We start from the raw sequence: 20,824 nt of genomic DNA, 5'->3' as shown, positions 1-20,824 counted from the left end.
GCTCTAAAGGCAACTGCGTAAACTAGCCTACGTACGGAGCAAAGATTCAATACGATTCATGTTCGCACTTGACTTGACCAGACTAATTCCAATGACTAGAACTCGAGAGATTGCGTAAGCCTAACTGCAAAGGTCAACGACTTCGGACACATACGCAATTGTTATCTCATAGATTGGGCCTGTCATATTGAATCCAGAACATCAATTTGAATGGTCTTTGAAGAACTAAGGACAGCAGCCTCGGAACTTCGGTCTCGGAACAACATAGTACATTTTGGCCTTGAAACTGGAGATTGTGACGCAACACATACGGCTTACTGTCTGCTGCCAAATCGCGGTTGGAAAATATATTAATCAATAAATACATGAATGAAAGCCGTAAACTTAGCATACTGTTACATGAAATCATCGAGAAGTAGCATTCGCAATCTCATAACCCATTCCGGCATGGTACACTGTCAAAATCAATACAAACAGACGAACACCGAACTTTGAGTAAAATAGATCGAGGAATAGGCTGATCGAATGATCAGCTGTTAGCCGACATCGAAAATGAAATAGCTATCGCATTTGACAGGGGATTGTAAGCAAATGGTTTGAAGGCCACAATTTCACAGTGAAATGCACATTGGCGAACATAAAATTATGTGAATATTTGAATGCAAACCGAGAATCTTAGTTAGCTGTTTCATGCGATCATCGAGATATACCATTGGAAATATCATCACCGATCTCGTTATGGAACGCAGACTAGATTAGCACAGACACCGGCTTTTCCGTGAGATCCGCAATGATGTAGGTAGGCTAAGTATCAGATCAGCGCGCATCTCTACCATACTCGACCTCGAAAACGAAATAACTGCCTCAATCATTGAGCGTCAACTTTAAGACTTGGCACCGCGTTCGATACTAAAATCAAGACATACCGTGCAAAAGCTCATGACAGATCTAGGTATGGAACATCGTTAAAATCAATAGAGACCAATAACGGCTTTTGCGTAAATCTGTTAGCGACAAATGAAGAGTCAGCTCTCACTCGACTTTGGAAACGAAATTACCACCCACATAGTTCAGTGACAAACTTAAAACTTATTACAGCGGTCGATACTAACATTAAGACTTACTGTGCCAAATATCATGACCGATCTCGGTATGGAACATCGTCAAAATCAATGGAGACCAATACCGGCTTTTGAGTAAAATCTGTTTGCTGTACAATGTACATGATAGATCAGCACACACTGAACTTCGGAAACGAAATTACCACCCTTATCTTTGAGTAGCAAGCCTGAAACTTGGAGCAGTGCTAAATACTACCTTCACGACATATCGTACCAAGTTTCAAGAATTATCATGGTGCGAAACACCGTCAAAATCGACATATACCAGCAAAGGTCGAGTCAACGCATATCACGGTAACCGAGTTCAGATATAGATACGATTGTTACATCACACCTTAAGGGCGACAGGCATAGTTGCCCCACTTGCTCGGCCATTTTACGAATAGGAGAGAGTAAATCACCGTTTCTTTATTGTGCGCGGCTTTGAGAGAATAGATAGTGAAAGCTTGTTATGAGCGCTACCGGGGCAAGCCCCGGCTAGGCATTCACAAAGCGAAAACACAGAAGAGAATTCGATTTTCGCAGAGACTTCGCTATGTATGGGCATTTGTTAGCGAAAGCACAAGAATAATGCGGGTTTCGCCGTGATCTCGGTATATACTGATTGCTGTGCGTCTATAAATGGTTAAATTGTTATTGAACAGAATTTTAGGTGGGGCAATGCCCCAGTTGCCCTATAGGACGAGCCGCCACTGTAATCTATAGTATGACCCGGCCGGGGATCGAACCCACGACCTACCGCTCGAGAAGCCGGACGCATAACCATTACACTATCTCGCTCAGTACCTGCTTTGCCCGACGTCTGTTCCTTGTCAAGCAACATGTGTACATCATGAACTCATGGTAGACATATGCACAATTGCACATATCGTGTGTATGTGTATCACAAGTCCGATGCCGCAAAAACATCAAGGACAAAAATATTATAACGTCCTATACCCAAATTTGAGAATACGTTCATCTCTGCCTACAGGTAGAATTTCACAGCTGCGCTGCAACGACCACAGACGTTTATAAAAATTTTCTCTATTTCAATATAAACGTTTATAAAACTACAATACGGCAAACGCCAGCATAAACAATGAGCCACTAAAGGTCGTCACAGTTTGAAAAAATATTCTAAAATTCGCACAACACCACATAAAAAAGCAGATTACGAACAATTACAAAAACGGGGTAAAATTTTCAACGTTTTGGCACCAGCCGACGAAACAATTCTGCGATAATCATATGTCTCTCTCCGGCACGGTCGCGTTTTCATTGCGTTTGTTTTGAATTTCGTTAAGACAGTGGACGGTGTCGGACAGCAGCAGATCGAGAATGGTGTCGGTGAGTTGCATTTTTACCGTGGTTTCGTCCTCGTCGTAGTTGGTCCACTCTGGTTCTTCCTCACGTAATTCCCGAATCTGCGAAGCAAAGAATTATGAGCCGGGGCTGTCAAGGTGGAGGTTTGGAACTTTTCGTCGGTCTAATCGTGGTGGTCGGTTGGTAACAGAGCACCTTTACTTTTTAGGGGTACTCTATCACCTGGCACCAGAGATGAGCGCGGATTTGGATTTGAACAGAACTTATTCAAAGATTTATGGCTGTGTTTAGAATTACAATTTTGAATGTGAAATTTTACAATTTTCACGTGACATGAATTTTACGTTTTAAATTGAAAATGAAATCAATAATATTTCACAATGTTCATGCGGCCAGTTAGTCAATTCAAAACCATATCTTTTCAATGACAAGAACTTGAAAATGCCGACTGCGAGAGTGCCCTTACCAGAATCACGTCAACCCTATCCTTCTTCTTCTGACTGCCCCACTTCATCCCGATCCGTTTATTGCGTTTATCCATACTGCCGTGTAGGTTGAGAAGCTTTGATACCTTCTTGCCTATGTACGACTGAAGTTCCTGTAACAACAAAAATCCAGGTAATGCCAAGTGCTACAAATAGGTCTCAAAGAAACATAGAAATGCAAATGCGAGAATTGCAGGTACAGTGTTTCCATCAAGTACTATCGAGTCGCGGTCAACTTTGACTCAAAGTGACTCGAGTCAAGTCGCGAGCGAGTTGTTGCAGGCTACATTATTAAAACCATACGCGTTACCACGGTTATCTATGTATCTCTATGATAATGCTCAATTCAAAATAGTGTGGTCATATAAGTCAACATAAGTCAACCTCATATTTGTGTTCAGAAAAAAATGTTTTCAGCAGGTACGAGGTAACCAACCGAAATTTTTTCTCTGAGTCATGAGTCATTCCATATTTTTGATGCGTGAGTCCGATCCAAGTCAAGTGATGACTCAAGTTGTCCAAACACCAGACCACGGGGTGTATCACTTTGTTTAGAAAATCTCACTCAAAAAGTGATGTAAATATCGTCGCTGGAAAACCAAACTGTTTTATGTACACTTTTGGTGATTTTGACTTTTTGCCTCCATCACAATTTTGTCATATATATTTCAGTTTTGCCGGATTCCTTGTTTCTAGATAGTAGGAACTTCTAGTGAAGTGGACATATAGACTTGAATTTTCAAGGTAAATGGAAAACAAAACCGGTTTATGTCCAAATTGTCCGAAGTCAAAATCACTAAAAGTGGACATAAGACAGTTTGGTTTTCCAGCGACGATAAATCCATCAAGTCAAGTCATTTTAGAGCAGCGACAGTGACTCGATTCAGAACTTGTAATTTGTTTCCGATCAACAAATGTCCTCCAAGCAGCTGACTACGCACCTCTTCCGTCTTTGGTATCTCCTTATACATCGGTCCGTTCCTGGCGCGTTTTTTCTGCCATTTCGGAGTTTTGGTCCGCGCCTCGATCTGCGACTTGCACGCAAACACCTCGGTCATGAATTCCCGCACCTGAAAGGCCACGCAACCGATAAAGAACCCCGACAGTCGACCGACAAGCTGAAGTCTCTCACCGTGTCGATCAAACTCATTTTGAAGATGTGATTCGCGTCGACGTCGCGTTTCTTTTTCGCCTCGGTCTCCGCCGTTTTCAGCGTCTCGTCGTCTGGGTCGTTTTCCGGCGCCCCGTCAAACAGAACGTCGGGGACGAACGTGTCGATGTCCTCACCGGCGATATGTTTCGAATGAAACGCAGACACCTGCAATATTTGAAGAGCTTCTTGGAGACAGAACTTAAAATACAATTGAAAAGTCTATTCGTATTGAAATGAACTCGAATATATTCAGCTGAAACTCGTCAGGCGTAATCAATTGCAACTTGTATAGAATTGGAAAGGACATTGTATTTCAACAATTGCGTCACTAAATATGACGTCACTGGCATGAAATTTCGAATAATCCCATCGCACATGCAATATTTCGTCACAGAGATGCATGTAGATTTAGTTTTGGATTTACGATTATTTTGAAGTTTGACTGATATCGAAGACCGATTTGGAGTTGGACATGGAATGAAATTAATTCTGGATTCAAATGGGGACTTTGGACATTGTACCATCGGGCTCAATAGCATTCGGGCGCCTGGACAGGTTTCGGCCAACAGGCACCGAAATGCCGGCCCTGCGGGCTGCAGCTGCACACCACTATACTGGAAGCATCCCAACGGCATCGAGGGATATCGGGAATGTTCCGTTCTCTCATAATTACTGACTAAGTTAGACTAAATTCTGTATTTTTATGCAGATAAGTCGATTTTATAACTGGACCGATTAAATTTTTTATCTATCTGCCTGGAAGCACTCTACCTTTATGTTACCGTACAAAGATTTACAAAAATGTTGCTTTTTTAGTCACCACCGTTCCAAATTTCGCGGTCAGGCCAATCAAAGGTTTGGTTAACCTTGCAAGTTCACAATAAATTCTGCTGTCAATTCATTTTTCGATAATATAACAAATTTCGAAAACTACTAAAAACCTTCTTGCGGACCCCCGACATAGGCTATAATAAAACATCAAGATAGGTTTGAATAAAACGCTGACCGTATTTTTGACGAGTTTCAAGATTTGCGCCGGGTCGTGATCGATTGAAAATTCTTTCGGTACCGGAGAGGGCTTGAAGTAATCCGATAGCGATTCGCTCAACCGACCGACCTGGGATAAAAACAAGTTAGTTTTGCGGGCCCCCGCTTGAGAGCCACGGCTCAATTCGAGTCAATTAAATTTTTTCTGGTCAGGTCACAGGTCAAGACACGCGAATTTTCAAAGTGACTCGAGTCAAGTCGAGGCGCTTCAAATTTTTTCGTTTAGAGTCAGTTGGTGTCATTTGTTTTAATGTCATAATGCATGTGCAATGCGTATGCTTGTCTATAGGCTTACACCGCACCAAACTCGTCAAACTTGGTGACGACGCTGGACCATACAGATGTTACAGTAGAATTTTCCAGGTTTAAGCGGCCCTCACCTGCCATGAGCCGCTGTCCGATGACAAGCTATCCCGAGACGCGGTTGGCTTGGACACGCCCGCAGCTTGAAGCAGGTCGTCTTCTATCCATTCGTCCTGAAAATACTAGCGAGAGGTTAAAATGCCGGCTCTGTCGTATTGCGGTGGGAGCTAAGTCAGAAGAATTGAGTAGAGAGAAAAAGTCGACTACATTTGCTGTGCATCCGAGATGAGAGTGGATTTCGATGCAAAAGGAACAGATTTGGAGATTTTTGCCACATTTGAACAGCATTTGGACCAATAATTTGGTTTTCGAGGTGGATTTGAATTTTGACTTGCGGGATTCCTGACAACTCACAATTCCGAGCGAATTTCAAAAAAACTCATTCATCGGCAAACGTCGACTCGGATTAGGCCGGTAAAAAAGACCGCTACTTTTTCGAAGCATTCAAATATCTTTTGTACACTTGCACTACTAACTAAAATGGATGTAATTTTAGATTCCATCCACTTTTACTTGAGAGTTTTCTGTTTTTAGGATAAACCAGGCCCAGAATACCGTTTTATTTACTTGGAAATTGTTTCTTATACTTGAATTTTAGTAAAAAAATTACGACATCACTTCCACGATGATCACTTTGATAACCACTGACTCATTATTCCCAGATTCGAAAATGAAAAAATTTCTCATCTCTGCTGTAAATTTGATGAACACGCACTCGGTATTACACGCGGGCCGGCGAGTCAAATTCCGAAACGCGCGACTCACTTGACTAACCCCGAGGATGGGAGACACGGGCCGGACCGGAGTCATGCTCTCTTTGTCGTCGGTATCGCTGTCCGTGTCGGAAATTCTCGAGAGTCTCATCCCGAGTATGTCCTCTACTTCCTTGCCGTAGTCGAGCTTGTTTTCCTTGAAAAGTGAACATCGTTTGAGCGACTGAGGCAAAAACCGAAGACCCTCTCACTTGAAACGAATCTAACAGTAACGTTGTTATCGGATAGTCCACTAAATAAAATCGGCTGACACTGATATTTCTATGGAGATGCATATCTAGCAGACTCTAATTTTTGTGTCTCTCCTGCGTTCAGATATATTCATAACCGTAAATAAGCTATTCAAGTAAGGTTGCAAGGCCTTTGACACACAGCTTCCCCTGCGACCTGAAACCAAGACGTTACCATTGCAGATTTTGTAGTGTCGTAGTTTTCCCCGGGATCCTGATTCGACCATTTCATGGCCCGCTGCTTGCGTATCTCCATCACCTTCTCCACAGTGTCTCGAAACAAGTCGTCTGTAACCGAATCTGCCAAATTCGCGTGACCTTTGACATTGCCGGTTGTCTGAAATGCGTCGTGAAAAAGATTGAGCATACGCCACGAAACACGTATGCAAGGCCAACTTTTCAAATCCCAAATGCAGAATTCGGCATCAAAGAGTGGAAGATATACAGTGCAACAGTCGCGTAACAGATAAATCTAATACAGAAAAATCGCAAGCTTTGCCAATCGACAGCAGAATAGAATCATGACGCCAAAAATTCAGCAAATCATTTGAAAAAAGTCAGGTCAATGATCATTTGTTTGAATTTTACGTTTTATGATCATCGCTTCTACTTTATTCGCGTGATTAGCAGAATTTTTGGCTTCACAATTCTATTTTTCTATCAATATGCAAAACTCACATTTAATCCACATCAATGATGGCGAAATAACACATCATTTACTCCGTGCTCTAAAAGCATTCCTTGTTATATTGAAAGAACAACAAAGACAAAAGTCCACCTCCGATTCGTCTTCCACATCTTCCTCGGTGTCTCGGGTGAGCTGCTCGAGGATCTGAGTCCGAGTCGGGGCTTGGGAGTCGTCCGTACTCGAGTCGTCACGGTCTTCGCTTGCGTCGCGCGCACCCTTGTCTTTCTTTTCCGAGTAACGATGCAAAATGTTATCCATGGAATCCTGAACCAAGACGCAAGATTAAATATTTCAAAAAGACTCTACAAAACTTAACCGGGCAATGCGCTTCAAATGTGATGTGGTTTCAAGTCCAAGTTGATAGTTGAAATAAGCTTAGTTTTCAAACCATTTATCATACTATTATCATTAACCTTACCTCAAGCAAAGAATCGAGCAGTCCGCTGGTCAGCCTGTCGGCTAACCTTCTTTTATCGGATTCCCGTTTGCTAGCGTCCTTGTCAGACTTCGTAGCGGGCGCGATATCGCTCTTTGACGAGGCACTGAAAATGATATATTGTTGGCCCAGGGTTGTAACGAAGTCACAAGGCTCCGAGTCACAAGTCAATCACAGTTTTATAGTTTTGACTCGAGTCAAGTCGAGTCATTTTCAATTCGCCACCGAGTCAAGTCCGAGTCGAAGTCATTGAGCAGACGGTCGAGTCCGAGACATGGTATTGTGACTCGAGTCCGAGTCCAAGTCATTGTGTTGACTGTTCAGTTTCCAGTTAAAGTCTTGTTAAACCTGCTTTTTATAACTATGTTTGGTGATATCAAATGGTTACTCATTTTCCTCACTTTTAGCAGTTTCTGGTCGCATTTTCAAGTACCAGTACCAACAGACGAAATCCCAATAGTGTGGTTACTTTACCATTCTTCGAAATTATAATGAAATGTCGGTCTTGGCCATCTGAGTCTCGAGTCATATGACTTGGTTCGAGTCACGCGCAGTGACTCGAGCCAAAGTCGAGTCAATACACAGATTGACTCGAGTCGAGTCACTTCCGTATTTTGAGAAAATGACTCGAGTCAAGTCGAGTCATCAGAAACTTGTGACTCGAGTCTGAGTCGAAAGATAAATGGTAGCCGAGGCCAGCCTAGTGTTGCGGCACGGTATACAAAGTTCTGTCTCTTTTATAAATGAAATCATATGGTGACGATTGACGAAACATAAACATGATCTACTCTTACATTAAATCATGCCAAAGGAGGAATCCTGTATTATCAAATCCGATTGATGAGCTAGAACGCACGGTATGCCGCGGACATGGCAGAAAAGAGATTTAGTTAAGAAATTCTATCTCAGCACTTGACCGACTCCACGCCCACCAAAGTAATAAAACTTCTCTATGTGTTGCTCACCTGCTTTCGGACGAGGAATCGCTCTCTTCGACTTCGTCAAATTTCTGAAAAGCAGATGATAAAAACACCGATGATACGTACGTTGAAACACGTCGCTTACCTTTTCCGGCACGACTTCTTTCGGAGAGAGAAGCGCCAACCGGCCGGCATATTCGGACAGGAGAGTTATCTTTGTTGGCGGGGCGAAAATTCCGTGCTTCGCCGGGCAAGTGAAATATCTGGGTGCGTTTGTGAAAACGGTTAGCATGCTAATTTATTTATGTCAAAGTGACGCAGACGCGGAACGCAAACGACAAGTGAAGATTTGTAAGAAAATAGGCATCTTTCGGGAAATAAACTACTAAAAAAATCATAAATACCAAATTTTTGACTGAAAAATTGCAGCGTAATAGAGGCATAAGATATGTACGCCACAATTTCAGTTCGCAACAATTGAGGAATGTGATTGCTAGATTGCGATTTTATCAGTAGTAATAAGATCGAGGAATAACTACACCGTTACGTTGCACCAAAAATACAGTAGAAGCAATGGTTAGCATTGCTGAAACATCTCTTGAAGAGCTTCTTGGAGGTACAGAACTTCAATATAAAATTGAATAGTGTATTCATATTAAAACGAACCCGAATATTTTCGGCTGACGCTGTTCTTTCTAATTCTCTACTAGTTGCTGACGATTACCGCTGAGTCCTGACGAGTGTCAGCCGAAAATATTCGGGTTCATTTCAATATGAATATACTATTAAATATCTCTTGATGAACACGACAACGATAAATAGAGAGACAAATCCATCGACATTGCGTCAGCAACATCATTACCTGTTCCCGTTTACGGATCCGTCATTTTTACCGATATTCGACTGCAGCTGCACGCCGACCCATACTCCCGACGCAAATTGAGTTTCTCCGACGTATTTCACCACGCCGGTATCGCGTTCCGCCACCACGACTTTATCGCCAATCTTGAAACTTGGCAAATCTAAAATAAATACTTGTTACAAATGCAAAAAACTGAACGCATTGGTTATGTGTCTCACCTTGTTTCCGATCGAGATCAATTCCGCTACTGTCGTTCTTCGACGAGTCTTCCTCGCTGTGTTTTACGTCCACGGAAGAAGCCTGACGTAAATTCTATTGCATTAGTCCCAAGTTATAACCAATTATAGGTTCTGGAATTAGCCAACCGATGGACAGAGGGTCTTGAACTAGGCATTGCTAACCACACACAACTTGGAAAGGCAATAGTTAATTACATGATTAAATTAGACATCATCTAGTTTTAATTTCCGAATTGATGTGAATCTAATGTATAACAATACTGAAGTCACGATTGAAATTATCCTCAGATAAGGATAATGCTGCCAAGTGAAGCTAGCATTGTCAAATTATGCCCGAGGAACTGTAGGAATTGAGGGTGTGAAATCTAGACACCAAAATATGTGACTATTTACCACCAGCTACAAGAAAAGCGTCCCAAAAACTAGATTGAAGATGAGCTCGCTCATACCACAAATACAGACCCTACTCTGCTACTCAAGTATTTGATATAAGTGGAATAAAATTAACGTAGCATTGCGCATACGAGTGTACATCATGCCTTTCATTCAGACATGCAATCACCCGACAATATTGTCTCAAACTCATTTCCAAACGCACCGAAATGAACTGGTGTGATCATCACAAGCAATCCTCTCTCAGCGCAAAAGTTCAACGGGGCTTTCAAGAATCCCCAGAGCATTCGTGACGAGTGATAATTACATTCCCGGCACTTGACGTAATGAAGCAACGTTCGCGAAATCAAAGCCACTGAGGTTCATTTCCAAGGCGCCAAACTTTATACATACATAACTTTGTCTATTGTTAATTTCTTTGATGAACGGTATCATTATATAAATGTATTCTTTTTCGTCGGCACACACATACCTTTGGAGCAGAGCTCAAGTCCAGCAACGGGAATTGCTCCGAACTCGCGGTTTTTTCGCTCGATACCTCAGAAATATCGTCGATGTGCTCGCTGATGTCATCTTCACTCTCGGAGTGTTTCTACATAAAAATGCGCGCATGGTTTTCAACGCGACGCCCCAGATTGCCATATCGTTTCTCTACAACAGGGGTATTACAACAGGGGTATAATACATACATACTAGTTACTAGAAAACTAATTTTTAGAGAAAAATCATTTGTATTTGCATCGCTACCTTCTCCGACATAGCAGGCGACGTAATATCCGTGTCTAAAGACTTCTTAGCTATCGTGTCCTCTTGCGGTCCCTCTTTTGGAGGAGAAACGACCGACGCGGGCAACTTGGACACGGCAGAACTCCTGGACGGAACCGGGATCAAACTTCTCGGTTTAGCGCCGCTGGAAAACAGCGACCGACTGATGCCGCTTGTCGGCATTTGCTTGTTAGGTTTTGCGATGCTGTAATCTGTTGAGAAAAATGTAATCGAAAGACTGTGGAATGGCTTAAAAGACTGCAAACGTACCGGATTTGTCGTGAAGTCCGGATTTTATTGAGCCGGGCGACGCATCGTTGGCCATTTCTTCATCTTCGTTGGTCCTAATTACAGACAAACGCTCGTTACACTTGGAATTCATCAACAATTCAAGAAATCATATCTCAGGAAGTGAGCTTTTTATCCATCACAAAATATGCGAAGAGCTTCTACGAGGTACAGAACTTCAACATACAATCAAATAGTGAAATCTTATTGAAATAAACCCGAATATTTTCGGCTGACGCTTGTCAGGGGTAGTCGTCAGCAACTGGTAGAGAATTGGAAGGTACATTGTATCTTAACAATCGTATGACAAAATCTGACGTCACCAGCATGAAATTTCGAATAAGAGAGCGTTGTGAATCATATTTTGTGATACAATTGAATTTAGTACTGCACCCAGTTATTCACTTTATAACGTCAATGTATTCCAAACAAAGAAACCCGTATTATATAGCGTTCACTCATCACCAGGTAAAGAAACACAATCACCTTTTACTGCTCGACTCGAATCATTATAATTAATCCTCGATTTGAGTTTGAATACTCAAATCATTGCGATATCACACCCAATCCTTCGAAGAAAAACAGGCTACCTAGATTTATCGCTGCTCTCGGATTCGCTCCTATGATACCCCACAATGCCCAAGCCGATGTGCCCCGACAGCGGCGAGGGATCGGACCCCAACAGCTGCTGCCTGCCCTGATGGTTCTTCTGTGGGCTGCGGATTTGAGGCTTGGCCACCACGCCTGCCGACTGACTGCCTAGCTCCTGCTTCAATTCATCCTGGGTCTTACGGATGAAGTCGTCGTACGCCTGTGAAGGGAACGGATATCGTGCATATAAATTGTAAAGGAGCGCTTGTAGAAAATTGCATCGTAACTGTGATTTCGCAATGGTATCGCTCACCGAGCTGCATACAGAACTATATCACTTGTTTAACCATGAGAATTTCTGTAAATGGTAGTAGTGGCAGTAGTGAACTATTAACATCATGGACACCAAAATTACCATAGCTGAATGACGTACGTAGAATTTACACAATACGCATTTCAATGACAGCAGCTACGTGCAAATTGACGCTTGCAAAGTTGTTTGGTGCCATTCAGGTAAAATCTGTGTGTCATATCACCAGTATAAATTTGGCTGCAATATATTTATTTTTGCGGCCAAACGTCAGAAAATATGACTGGATTTAGACGATTTGGACGTATTCAGCAGGGCTGCAAAACCCAGTCACAAGGTTCCGAGTCACAAGTCAATTTGAATTTTATAGTTTTGACACGAGTCAAATTTTCGAGTCGTTTTCAATTCACCACCGAGTCAAGTCCGAGTCCAAGTCTTGGTGTTAAGACTCGAGTCCGAGTCCAAGTCATAGTGAGTACTGTTCAGCATCGAGTTCAAGTCTAGTTCAACTGACTTCTGTGAAACTCTTGGGTGCTATCGAAGGCCTGGAATTCATAACATAATCCTTTTTCTTATTCTAAGCATATATATTCAAACAGATGAAAGACAATTTCTGAGCCAATTTTTCATTTATTGGTCCTGATATACGAGACTTTTGAATAATTCATATAGAATGCGACACGAGTACAAGTCGAGTCAACGAAAAATCACGACTGGAGTTCGAGTCGAGACTCGAGTCATGACAACCCTGGTATTCAGTTACCACGATACAGGGGATATTTATCACTATTTTTGACTTAAGAAAATCAAAATTCGAAACAGTATAAAGTGGAATGAAACAGGCATGTTACAAACGCTCACCTCGATTTGGCTTTTCAAACTGGCCTCCTGCGCCTTCAGTCTGTCCTTGTGCCTTTGCTTCTGTTTCTTTTTCAGCTTCTCCGCAATCAGCCTACGTCTGTTCAGCTCCTCCTGAACCGGGCAATGTTCCCGTGTAAGAATCAGTCGTGACTATTCAAAATAATTCCACGACGACACACTCACTCTCAAGGCGCGTACTCTGCACTCTATGTCGCTCTGTTCGGTTTCGGACGGCGTCTGCGAGATCGACTCATCGGACCAGGTCTCGGTGGATTCCTTCCGGCCTTGCTTGGCTTGCGGCTTCTTGTCCGTGGCTGGTTTTGAGGCGACGGGCTTGTCCGCGTGAGGCGCGGGTTTCGGGGGACTATCGGCGGAAATTCTGAGAAAAAGAACGCCGTATTGTAACCGCGCTGGACAAGGTACAATATGCAATTACATTGACAAATTGCAGTTGACAATGGATTTTTCAACGGTATAAGCCCAGTGGTTCACAAAGAGGGCCCCAGAGACCTCCAAGGGGACGCTAGCTACAAACTGGGAGATTGAGGGGCACTGATACTGAAAGGGGGCCTTATGTACTATAGAAATCTGTCTGAAAAATCCATAATTAATAGTAATATTTGTGTACTAATAAGAGAAACAAGACTATACAAGCCACTTTCAATCTGAAATCGTCATCAACACTCTCCACAGATGTTCATTATCATGCAATATTGAAGTTTCAAACTTATCAATCAAAACGAACAGCATCAATAGACAGAAAGGCTTATTGAACACACAATTATAACAGCCCGTACAATGAGAATAACGAATTTCTAAGAGCATTAATACAGATAACGTTGTATGACGATATTTTATTTTTTAGTATGACTTAGAAATAACTTCTATCATACTACCTATGAATTATATTAATCAAAAACTGCCACCAGCAACAACATAGTTTATGTGAAAAATAAACACAAGGTTAGGGGGCGTTTTCATGTCGAAATTCAAGTCCAGTATATCCATCCGCGCCAGATTCAAACCTGGCCAAAATCCGCAAGTCCAAATCCACGCTCATATTTCAAGATGCTCTTCAACAATCATGATACATCATAATTGCACACAGAGAATTATTGTATAACATCGCTTGCATTTGCGTTGCATAATATTTGCGATAGTAAACTTCAGATTTAGCGAATGAAAATGAATGAAATGATAATAATGAAATTTATCACAACAATCCAACACACCGTGGCATGCGCTGTGCGCCTTCATTTTATAACAGCAGTCGCCTAAAATACCGCATTATCTATTACAATCTTACCAACACAAAATCTGCAACAGTAGAATCTCAATTTTTGACCTCTTGCACATTCTAAGTATCACTATCCCTCAATCTACTCCGTCTGCCAGCTAATTCCCAATAAACATGGACATCAAACACCCAGTCACCATCATAATGGAGATCATTTCCTTTCGAAATCAACAACGCACCTATGCCAGTGACGAGAGTCAATAATTAGGTATTTGAAGTACATTGAGCGGCGCGTGTCACTGTCACAGGTAATTCATTAACAGTTCACACGGCGAAAGCAATTAACGCTTGCTAAAAGTAGACTGCAACTTTCAACTACCCGGTAGCATCAAGCCGGCGCAAGTTATATAGACAATATTTTGTGTGCCCAGCTGCACAAGTATGCACGTCTCTTATGCAGGCTACCCTTTGAAGCTTTCATTGCCTTTTTTGTATAGAATGTGCTGCATGTTTGCTCAATGGGCTGCAGTTAGACACTCCTACTGCATTCTAATGCAGTGATATTTTAAACTAATCGCTTCAACACTGAAAACTAGAAAATTTTCAGCTTTTCGCAATCAGATTATAATTACAAATATAGCTACACAGGTTTTTTCCCGATCACATTGTAATTGGTATTACTGGATTTGCAAAAACTCATGCACGAACTATCTGCTATCTAGCGCTAAACGTAGCTATGCAGCATACTAAATCAACAATTCCAATCGCAACACGCATCAACCTCAAATACCAACACAATCACGACAAGTACGCCGGCAGCTGTTTGCATTCTAACAGCGTGTTGACATTCGTCTCTGGAGACTTGCACGGAGCAATTTCAAATATTTGCAAACCGTGACTTGGCACCATCGCCCCGATCTGGTGTAACATGAATCGGCAAAACGGGAGACTCACTTTTCTTTGGCGCTTTCGGTTTGAGGCTTCGGCATGTCTTGCGTTTCGAGTGGAAAATCGGAATACTGACTGTCGTCGTGGATTGTTTCGCTGCTGGAACTTCCGGGCCTGAATGTTCGATAGAGTGTGTTTGGAGATAACAATTCTATGTCCAAGTAATTCGAATCTGTCATTTTAAATTAAATCAATTCAAATGAAGCGAATGAACAGGAATAATCACATATAAGGTAATTCATATTTGGGCAAAATGGTCTTGATTGACTAAGCGACCCTCACCTGACATCGTCTCTGTTCGGAAGAGCAGAAGAGACCATAGATCTACTCGCGCTGGAATCGGTGGTAGCACTCGCAATCTCTTCAGCAATTGAGCTCTCTGGCGGAGAAATATTACACAATTAATAAGTTGGCATACCGATTTCGATACTCAAATTACTGTAGATTCAAATGGAAGACTTTGACAGAATAGCGTGCTACGGTGTGTGTTACCTGACGCAGCCGTGTTGACTATCGAGTCGCTGCTGATTTCGGGGTCCGAGTCTTTGCGGTCATTCTCTTTCTGGGGCTTTTTCTTTGGTTGTTTGTTCGGGATTTCCTTGTCCCAGGTGCGCAGGGCCTTTTTCTCGATGCTGGTGACCTGGACACAAAGTTCGATTCACGGCTAGTTGCAATCAACGGGAAAGGCTTAAACAGTTTTAGAAGATGTAAAATTTTTCTTTTCTGTTCTAAGGGAGAAAAAATCGTGTGATAAAAACATTGATAGATATCTTTTTTTCTCTTATATGATATTGATGCAATCATGAGCATTGCACCCAAACGCTATATACCGTAGGGGTAAGGTACATAGGTATGTAGCACCTGTCTCTCTTCCCTGTCCAATCTCTCTTTCCACGCAATGAGTTGTTCCGCTTGCTTCTTACGCTGCATCAGCAGCTGTTCGCGTTTCGTCAACTTCTGTTCGTCGAGCGCTTTCATGTTGAATTTCATCTTACTCAGCATCACAGAGGACTGGTGAAAAACGGAAAAATTTGGGCTATTTTTGAATACTCAGAATTTTCGGGTTTGTTTCCGTGGAGATATAATCGCACGCACAAAACTGGATATATTTCAAGTTTAGGAAATTCATAATTTTTGATTTTCATGAATAAAAAACCTCAAAATTCAGAATTTTTGGGTTCGTTATTGCCATATTTTCAGTTTTGAAAACTCAGCCTTTTTGGCCCGTTTCCGTGAACATATAATCCGCATGCACAAAACAGTGTTTTTCTTGATAGCTCGTTCATAATTCTTACAGTAGTCGATACGTCCGAGTCTGCAACACTGCTGTTGTCGTTGTCGGCCACGTCTGGGGAGGAAAGTGGTCGCGGGACATGCATGGCGTCTTTTCTTGCACCGTCAGATTTGTCAGTACCCAAATTGCCGTGGTCGTCTGAAATTTTTAAAACAGACGGTTTTTAGGTTAAGAACGAATGCATGGCAGTTTTCTCTGGAAATTCACAAATCGAAATTAAGACTCGACTGACAAAACTTCAGATTCGCGACATTGTAGTTTCGAAAAAAATACAATAGGCCTACTTACCTCAAAAAGCAATGTCACGGCTTAGTGTAAGACGCAAAATTTCAGTGCGAAAGGCATATGAAGTGACTCATACCTAGACACTGCTACAGTTTTATAATGAAAGTTAAAAACATTTGAAACCTTTGTTAAAACCGCTTTCAAGAGCACAGTTCCACAAAAAAGTTAGCATCACAGTTCAAAAGCACACGGGGCACTTATGGCTGGTCAGTTAGAAATTAGGCCTTCCATAACGAGAAATGTATGCCTTGGGATTTGAATCGCAATTATAATTACACTCAAGTAATATATTCATTGCAATGATTATATTAATTAAATGTATATTAAAGTTCTGTACCTTAAAAAGTCTCTTCAAATATAATTACAAAATAGGAACCAAGTCACGCGTGAGGTTCGTAGAATACAGAACGAAACCCAAATCTCTTGACGTGACGGAAGTTGAAAAATATTCGTATATCGTACCCCGATCCTTATTCAATCTTCTGCCGACGTTTTGTTGCAAAAGTATCTTTCTCCCTTCGCTTTCCGCCTTTGCGAGAGCTGCAAAACCACCAGAATATCAACCATGTCAAAATTTCACACAATCCCAGCTGGGTGATCGACGTGGCCTAAAACTCTCGTCGCCGGCACCTTTCAATTTCTTTATCTCGGCGTTCTCCAGCTTGTATCTCCGCATGATGGCGCGTTGCTTCTTCTCGAGAGGCGGCATCTTTTCGTCCTCACCTTTTTTACGCACTTGCCTCTTCATTTTCTTCAACATCGTCAGCTCAGCCTCGGTTTTCTCCTGCAAAATCAATGACGCCATGTCAATTTTTCAGGTCCTAGGTCGACCGGGCGACTGTGAGAAAGAACTAGGTCGGCGACACAGTCGGGTACGATCGGAAATCGCAGTGACGCGCTCTATTGATGACTGATTGATTGACTGTGCTCATCGAGATGAATTTATAACTGTAATGTCAATTCACCGCCCGTTCAAGGCATGTGTCACAGATACGCCTTCCACCAATTAGATAAGTCGTTTGCAATCGGACATCAGCACAGGGATAAACTAGATTCGAAACCACGACCCAATCAATGCAGGTTAAGAATGTTAAGCTGAGATGTGTTCAGCACACAGAAAACGGTGTTTTAATTGTAATTGTAAATATATTGTATCAAAATCAATTTGAGGGAATTCACCATCTTAAAATTTAGAGCCACGATTCCCCATCAGACAAATCTCAAGATGCACAACAGCAAAACACAACATTGTCTACGTCTACCCAACTGTAATAAAGTACTACTGATAAACAACTAGAAATTGAACCACAAAACGCCGGCAGTTGGCCAAGTCACGTTGTTGTTTTCGACATTCCAGCGTATAGAAAAAAACGTGAACCTTGATCGCGCGTTTCCGCAGGTGCAGCATGGCGGCTTGGTGGTGAGCGCGAAACTGCTCTTCCTGCATGTACCGCTTCACCAATTCGTCCATGAGCTGGAGGAATTCGCCAGAGCTCTTTTCGTGCCCTTTCCCAGCCGGAATCAAGCCTAAATACGCCAGGCGCGCGTCAGTCGAATTGTAAGTGTCAGCAAACAGCGGGTGCAAAATTCAAACCTTTCTTTCCTTTCGCGGCGCCCTCGTAGCCATCCTCAGATTTCTTGGACGGTGCGTTCGACCTTGACCTGTGATGTCTCCTATGGCCCTCGGAAGCCACGACAGCGCGCAGGGAAATTTCCGCAATTTCATCTTCCGTCATCGACTCGTCGAAATGTACGGAACTGCTGTCGGAGAGCTCTGAGGTGAAAAGAAAGAGTAGGGTGACGAGTGCAACACGGGTATCGTCGCAAGAAAATACCTGTGCTGATGGAAGGAGTCTCGTTTTTGCGCGTCGACTTTCTGGGCGGTCTCTTGTCGTCGTACGGAGACCTGCTTCTGAAATACAGATGCCGGTATTCAAGAACTGGGACTTTACATTTTCAGAGCCAGTCGAACATGCGTTGGTAAATAAAGCAGTAGCACACGCATTGCGTTTTCAAGCTGCTAGCAATGTTCATGAAGTGCCAAAAATGATTTGGGTAGAATCCGAAAATTGAGGTCTGAAAAGCAGATTTGCAGTCGATTTGATCGAGGGGTCGCATGCTTTTAGCAGTTACCAAAAATACCGAACACAAAAACCAGAAAATTTCCATCGGGATTATCCTACCTTGCGGAATCGTCCGACGTGTACTTGTCTGCGAAGGCGCCTCTTCTCGACGACGGAACACTTTCCTTGGCTTTTTGCAAATCTTCGCTGATAGATCTGCAACGTGTCGACGACGAATGACATTTCACTTTCAAAATATCCTCGACGCAATCACAGTTGTGGAAAGTCTACACAGGTAACGTTTACGCTACCGCAAAGAATACGATACTGATTCTACATATGTCATCTCTAGCACCGTGAGCAGCTTTGCACCACAAGTTCTGCTTTCATAGCGGAACATAATATTGAATCTCTTAACGGCAAGAAGAAAATTTCAGTACATGAAAAATAATCCCCCACTACCGGGCCCGAGTCATTAGAATTGTGCACAGCCACAAACAGCACCCTGTAAGACTGCCTATTGTATAGGCATACACCCGAGATACTCGATTGACTGTTTCGATCTGCTTGCCCCATACAATTGTTAATAGAATTTTCATTGCTGGGACTGGAGCCAAAATGCAGGAATAGGACGCAAGGATGCAATGTCAATTACCCCACCGAAGTATTACGATATTATTAGACCAAAGTGCTGGCCATTTGAAATCATTTAAATTTAGCGGGCGCAACGCAAAGCCGGGTTAACTAAGGATGACGCCAAAGCCAAAAGCTCAGTGACCTCGATTGTGACAAGAAACAGAGTCGCTTTTTCAAAACACCAACAACTGGCGAGCATTTCTCCTGCGGAAACACATTCGCACTTAATTTGAATATGGCTCACCCGACCAATTCCGAAGGCGGGTGATACTCGGAATCGATTGTGGACGACGAAGTGACGGAGTCGATGCTGTAACGGGCGTCTTTCGCCCCGCGACGAGGCGGGGGCTCCCTCGGGGAGGTCGTGCTCTCGGGGGTTTTCGAACTGGATCCCACCGATTGCGGAGAGCTCTCCTGAAAAATCAAACAGCGCCGGTTTCATTTTTGAGACAAAAATTTCACAAATTTCGCTGGGCAATCTGAGTATAAGCTGCACGTCAGGGCTGTTCAAAAATAACTTTTTTTTTCTGGATTCCAGCCATTCACTGATTAAATTGTCAGGTTACCCCGAAAAACGCCGCACTCCAAATTTGGTTCAATTCTAACAAGTATAAGCCTCCGCAGATCCAATTAAAAATTTTAATTTATTATGGAAAATGAAAAAAAAATTTCAAATTTTTCTGTCAACCACGTGAAATTGTTGGGCTGTCTTCAAAGACGATGCAAAACAAATTTGACTCAATTCCAACTAGTAGAAGCGGAGTTATTTGAGTTTTTCGTTGATAAATCTCGGATTATCCTTGATTGGTCAACGTCAAAGTTATTTTTGAACAGCCCTACTGCACATATAACACTCGTCCAATTCTAGGGCAAAATGGACAAAATAAAATGAAAAACCTATTTTCAACTTTTCAAAAAAAAAATTTAATTTCACTAAAACATTGTTCAAGTTTTCTAAAAACGTAACCACTCGAGTATGTAGTACAAGTAGAAAATGAAGAAGAATATAAATGAAAAAAATAGCACAATTCCAGTCACCTTTTCGCGGTCTCCCTGCGGCTGCCTCATCTTAGCCAGCGCCACGAGTTTCTCCCTCTCCAGCTCAAAACCGTGGAGCAACTGCTGGGTCTTGACCAGCTGTGCTAGCGATGCCGAGTCCTGCTGCGCCGCGCCAGTGGCCCGGGCCATTTCGACACCAGTCAGGTGACGCAGCGTCTCGTCGACGCCGTCCTGGTAGTTCAGCTCGGCGCGCAACTTCTGCTCCAGGGCGGCCGGGGAATACTTTCGGGCATGGTCAGCCGGCTTGGCTCTCGTGAAAGGCCTCGAAAAGTGGCTCGTCCCGGGGTCGCGTAGCGTAATGTTTTCGGCCGCCTTTACATCGGGAAGGTCGTCCACAATTTCCTAACGTACCATAAAACGGTTATTATTATTATTATCAACACAGAGAAGTAGAAGAGTAGGAATTAAAATAACGTCAAAATTTTCAGATCAATTACAAGTACAGGTAGCAATTTACAAAGCATGTCACCAC

General features: G+C 42.6%; 1 protein-coding gene across 4 annotated transcripts in view; it reads right to left on the bottom strand.

Annotated features, from left to right (window-relative positions):
- Nucleotides 1-2,131: 2,131 nt before the first annotated feature.
- Nucleotides 2,132-20,824, bottom strand: part of LOC145458315 (centrosome-associated protein 350-like) — a 36,099-nt gene continuing 17,406 nt past the window's right edge. For 2 of the 4 annotated variants that reach the window (XM_080336644.1, XM_080336645.1), the window contains exons 17-49: nt 20,332-20,694; nt 19,538-19,707; nt 18,778-18,873; nt 18,430-18,506; nt 18,189-18,368; nt 17,973-18,121; nt 17,225-17,378; nt 17,057-17,134; nt 16,311-16,447; nt 15,877-16,026; nt 15,508-15,655; nt 15,298-15,394; nt 15,022-15,129; nt 13,014-13,209; nt 12,831-12,941; nt 11,659-11,879; nt 11,051-11,124; nt 10,763-10,992; nt 10,488-10,607; nt 9,602-9,683; nt 9,384-9,543; nt 8,667-8,784; nt 8,567-8,610; nt 7,584-7,707; nt 7,256-7,429; nt 6,653-6,814; nt 6,240-6,383; nt 5,492-5,596; nt 5,071-5,181; nt 4,044-4,229; nt 3,853-3,981; nt 2,893-3,024; nt 2,132-2,527 (exon numbers count right to left, since the gene is read on the bottom strand). In XM_080336644.1, coding sequence (XP_080192770.1) covers nt 2,348-2,527; nt 2,893-3,024; nt 3,853-3,981; nt 4,044-4,229; nt 5,071-5,181; nt 5,492-5,596; nt 6,240-6,383; nt 6,653-6,814; nt 7,256-7,429; nt 7,584-7,707; nt 8,567-8,610; nt 8,667-8,784; nt 9,384-9,543; nt 9,602-9,683; nt 10,488-10,607; nt 10,763-10,992; nt 11,051-11,124; nt 11,659-11,879; nt 12,831-12,941; nt 13,014-13,209; nt 15,022-15,129; nt 15,298-15,394; nt 15,508-15,655; nt 15,877-16,026; nt 16,311-16,447; nt 17,057-17,134; nt 17,225-17,378; nt 17,973-18,121; nt 18,189-18,368; nt 18,430-18,506; nt 18,778-18,873; nt 19,538-19,707; nt 20,332-20,694 — 4,710 coding nt within the window. In that variant the 3' untranslated portion in view covers nt 2,132-2,347. The remainder of the gene's footprint in view (nt 2,528-2,892; nt 3,025-3,852; nt 3,982-4,043; nt 4,230-5,070; nt 5,182-5,491; nt 5,597-6,239; nt 6,384-6,652; nt 6,815-7,255; nt 7,430-7,583; nt 7,708-8,566; nt 8,611-8,666; nt 8,785-9,383; nt 9,544-9,601; nt 9,684-10,487; nt 10,608-10,762; nt 10,993-11,050; nt 11,125-11,658; nt 11,880-12,830; nt 12,942-13,013; nt 13,210-15,021; nt 15,130-15,297; nt 15,395-15,507; nt 15,656-15,876; nt 16,027-16,310; nt 16,448-17,056; nt 17,135-17,224; nt 17,379-17,972; nt 18,122-18,188; nt 18,369-18,429; nt 18,507-18,777; nt 18,874-19,537; nt 19,708-20,331; nt 20,695-20,824) is intronic. The other 2 variants (XM_080336647.1, XM_080336646.1) reach the window with 2 other exon arrangements.

This window comes from Botryllus schlosseri, chromosome 16, assembly GCF_051294905.1.
Source record: "Botryllus schlosseri isolate E-star chromosome 16, Bs_hap1, whole genome shotgun sequence".
Lineage (NCBI taxonomy): Eukaryota > Metazoa > Chordata > Ascidiacea > Stolidobranchia > Styelidae > Botryllus > Botryllus schlosseri.
This window is presented reverse-complemented; position numbering and strand designations above follow the sequence as displayed.